The sequence below is a fragment of the Varroa destructor genome, unplaced genomic scaffold (genome assembly GCF_002443255.2).
Source record: "Varroa destructor unplaced genomic scaffold, Vdes_3.0 BEIS01000005.1, whole genome shotgun sequence".
Classification (NCBI taxonomy): Eukaryota; Metazoa; Arthropoda; class Arachnida; order Mesostigmata; family Varroidae; genus Varroa; species Varroa destructor.
Genome location: NW_019211458.1, coordinates 40,786,898 through 40,789,997, shown reverse-complemented (window position 1 = coordinate 40,789,997; position 3,100 = coordinate 40,786,898). Strand labels below are relative to the sequence as shown.

The 3,100-nt window shown below is 38.6% G+C and overlaps 1 protein-coding gene across 1 annotated transcript; it reads left to right on the top strand.

Annotated features, from left to right (window-relative positions):
- The first annotated feature begins 1,030 nt into the window (after positions 1–1,030).
- On the top strand, positions 1,031–2,707 carry LOC111251634 (uncharacterized). Its single transcript, XM_022808378.2, has 3 exons — positions 1,031–1,552; positions 1,868–2,117; positions 2,325–2,707. The coding sequence occupies exons 1-2, from the start codon at positions 1,242–1,244 to the stop codon at positions 2,115–2,117; spliced, it is 561 nt and encodes a 186-aa protein (XP_022664113.1). The 5' UTR covers positions 1,031–1,241; the 3' UTR covers positions 2,325–2,707.
- The last annotated feature ends 393 nt before the right edge of the window (positions 2,708–3,100 follow it).

Genomic DNA, 3,100 nt, shown 5'->3' with positions numbered 1-3,100 from the left:
ATACCCCAAAACTGCGAATAGCTTTGTCATGGCATATGTAGGATGCTGATCGTAGAGTAAACCTTGCCCTTATTCAAAGCGTTTGTGAGGTGTGACCCGGTGTCCCTTGAACATTAAACTTTATCGGCGGTGGAAAACCGACAGATGCTACAAATGTAAATTACGAGACGTAACAAAAAAAAAAACATTATTCCGCCGTTGACATACGTAACCAGATTAAAATAAGGTGTCCCGCAATGATTGAGTGAGCTCTAAAACTATGTAAAACAATTTATTAAAAGAAGCTTTTCTCTATTCGATCAAGAACTAATAAATGCAGGAAAAATTAAAAAAAAAAAAAAAAGTGCACAAAAATCATAATTCGAATGAACTGAATAAAGTGAAAACACAAGTTAACCATAACTAACGTCGAATAAAATTGTATGTGTGTGTGTGTGTGTGTGTGTGTGTGTGTGTGTGTAAAAATACTGTATAACAAATGTTTGTTAACCACTCCCTATAATCTAGCGTATTTAGAGAGGCAAAATGTTGCTTAGTTAAAACTGAACATGAGGCAAGCCAATCGGATCGCTTTCTTGATACGCCATGACGAAATGACATAAGGTAAACACTAGCGACAATCACCGAACAGTTATGTATGGCTATAATTTTATATAGAAATAAGAAGAGGATGGTCCTTTAGATAAAACGCAGGTAGAAACGATTAACATAGCGTAACTGTCTTTTCCACGACACGCACCCGAAGATCACAATTCCTATTTAGCTGTACAACCAAACAAACATAAATCTTAAAAATCGACACAATATACGTTCGATATACGTACAAATTTTCATATCACCAAAGGATAATTTACGCTTGATGCATTTTTGCTTGAATTAAAGGACCTTGGACTGGAATAAGAGACAGCACTTAACTCCATCTGTCGTTTGCTCGAACTGGCGTGACAGTAAATGGCCCGTTATTAATTTCAACTTGTCCAGTATCCACGCGTTCCGGCCTCGACGTTACAATTCGAATCGTTAGACGTATTTGCATCTCTCGCTACGATCACGGCGGGAAGCTATGAGAAAGGGTGCCTAACCCTTTGCCGGAAAGCCGCTCTCTGTTTTCATGGCCGTTGTTGTACAAATGAGAGTAAATCGTTAAAGGTGAACTTCATGTACTGTTGTTTCGTTCCATACTGCGACTATTGAGCATCGCCAGCAGCTTTCCAAAGTCGAAAAATATTACATCTGTTAGAATGTCAACAGGCGTCCTCCTAGCGGGTCTGTGCGTGTGGCAAGATTACACAATAAACTCCCGTATACCTCAAACAGCCGTCCTTATCGGAATCAACATCTACGATAGCGGCGATCGTACACAAGCACGCGGCGTGGATTTTGCTTATGCTGTACGCGTACAAGAAGGGAACCAGATGGCCTTATATAGGACATACCAGAATCGCAAAGCAACGATTGGTTTTATATGGGACGAACCCCTCAAACGGCTAACGTATCGACACTACCATGGGTCGTCGAATAAGGCTGGTCAGATACTTACCTGTGACAAAAGGTTAGTACATATGTGTGCCGATCAATTACCTTTCGCTTCAATTTGGCGCAATAATAAATGTTGCTTAGTGGGATCTGTGGCCGCGTCATAGACCGCGAAGCATTTTCGCTTCGCGACTAATACTGTCTTCATGTATATTGGGTCCATTGATTAGGGTTAGCTGGGCCAGTTTTTCCACACGTAAAAGGCGAATATATGAACGATTGGTACATCGTACCATTTGAGAGTTTCGCACACGTGAACGTCATAATCTTCTATTAGAAGGCAAGTAATTAATTTTTGAATCGGAAAGTTACGTGATTATAACCATTGCAGGTTTGCTTCAGAAATGCGTTGGGTAACGTACAACGAAGAAACAACAAATACGACACTTTGTGTTGAAGTTGGATTGAGTGAGTCGTCAGGTGAACGAATTCTCTTAGCACGAGCGGTAGTCGCTTGTCGAGAGTGCGTCGACCGAGGACGTATGCCAGCGATATTCATGTTAGACCTTGGATTTGCCATCACACATTTCGGCGATTTCATCATTCTCACTGACTTCGAACTGTTATGCCGACAGCCTTGAGTAAGCATCCGTTCAAAACATTACACAAATCCAAAAACGCAGGAACGCCAAGGAACACTTGTAAAGATGAAAGTCATATACAAATGATCGATCGGCTAATAATTATAATGATCAAATTTGTGACGAAGACGTTACCAACTTATTAACGTGAATGACAAAATAGCCTTATAATGCGGAGCATAACTAATTTACTATTTTCATTTTCAGGAGTTTTTCAAGAGTATACAACTGACTGGGATATCTATTCCCATTGTTGCTTACTTCCAAATGTTGAAATTGCGCGAAACGGATAGAGTGAGTAAATCGATAAAAATCGTGCGCTCGTACTTAACAGCCTTATGAATTGTCCCTCTTGGAAGAGCCATCGGAGTGCGCTGCGAATAGTTTTTTTTTTTTTTTTTTTTCTATGACTTTATAAGACATACATTTTATTAATATAGGCGTCATAATAGCATATACCACGCACAAGTTCCTACTATTATTATTATAATTATGTATCATTGCCATGGTATTCGATTTATGTCTGAAGAATGCAACTAGCAAATGTCTTTTGTTATTGTTAAACAAAAATAAATATGGTCTAATATTGACGGAAGTATCTTATCATTTGCATTGCATTTTATAATAAAATAAGAATAATCGTGCTACAAGGATTATACCTATACAGGATATTACCTTTAATAAAATAACCGAACAGAGATAAACTTCAGGATGCAATTTACTGAACTGGGAGCAAAGAAATAGAGGAAACCATTTAGTACTAAGGCAGTATTAAATTTATACGACCTGCTCCTACTGCCCCGAGGTTATTATAGGGAAGACAAAAAATATTAATATTGTCACTATCACGTATTACGTCATAGACCCCTTTTATTTTACATCGGCGTTCCAAGCCCACAACGTTTTATTAGATACACACTGGAAAGATTATATCTCTGAAAAACTGCTTTATAGAGGCCGTAGTCGTCTCTCTATAATGAAGT

What these genes read in the sequence shown, in the direction of transcription:
- LOC111251634 (XM_022808378.2), top strand. Translation starts at nt 1,242, where the DNA reads ATGTCAACAGGCGTCCTCCTAGCGGGTCTGTGCGTGTGGCAAGATTAC. An exon ending in ATACTTACCTGTGACAAAAG is followed by an intron (nt 1,553 to 1,867) that starts GTTAGTACATAT and finishes TAACCATTGCAG; the next exon opens with GTTTGCTTCAGAAATGCGTT.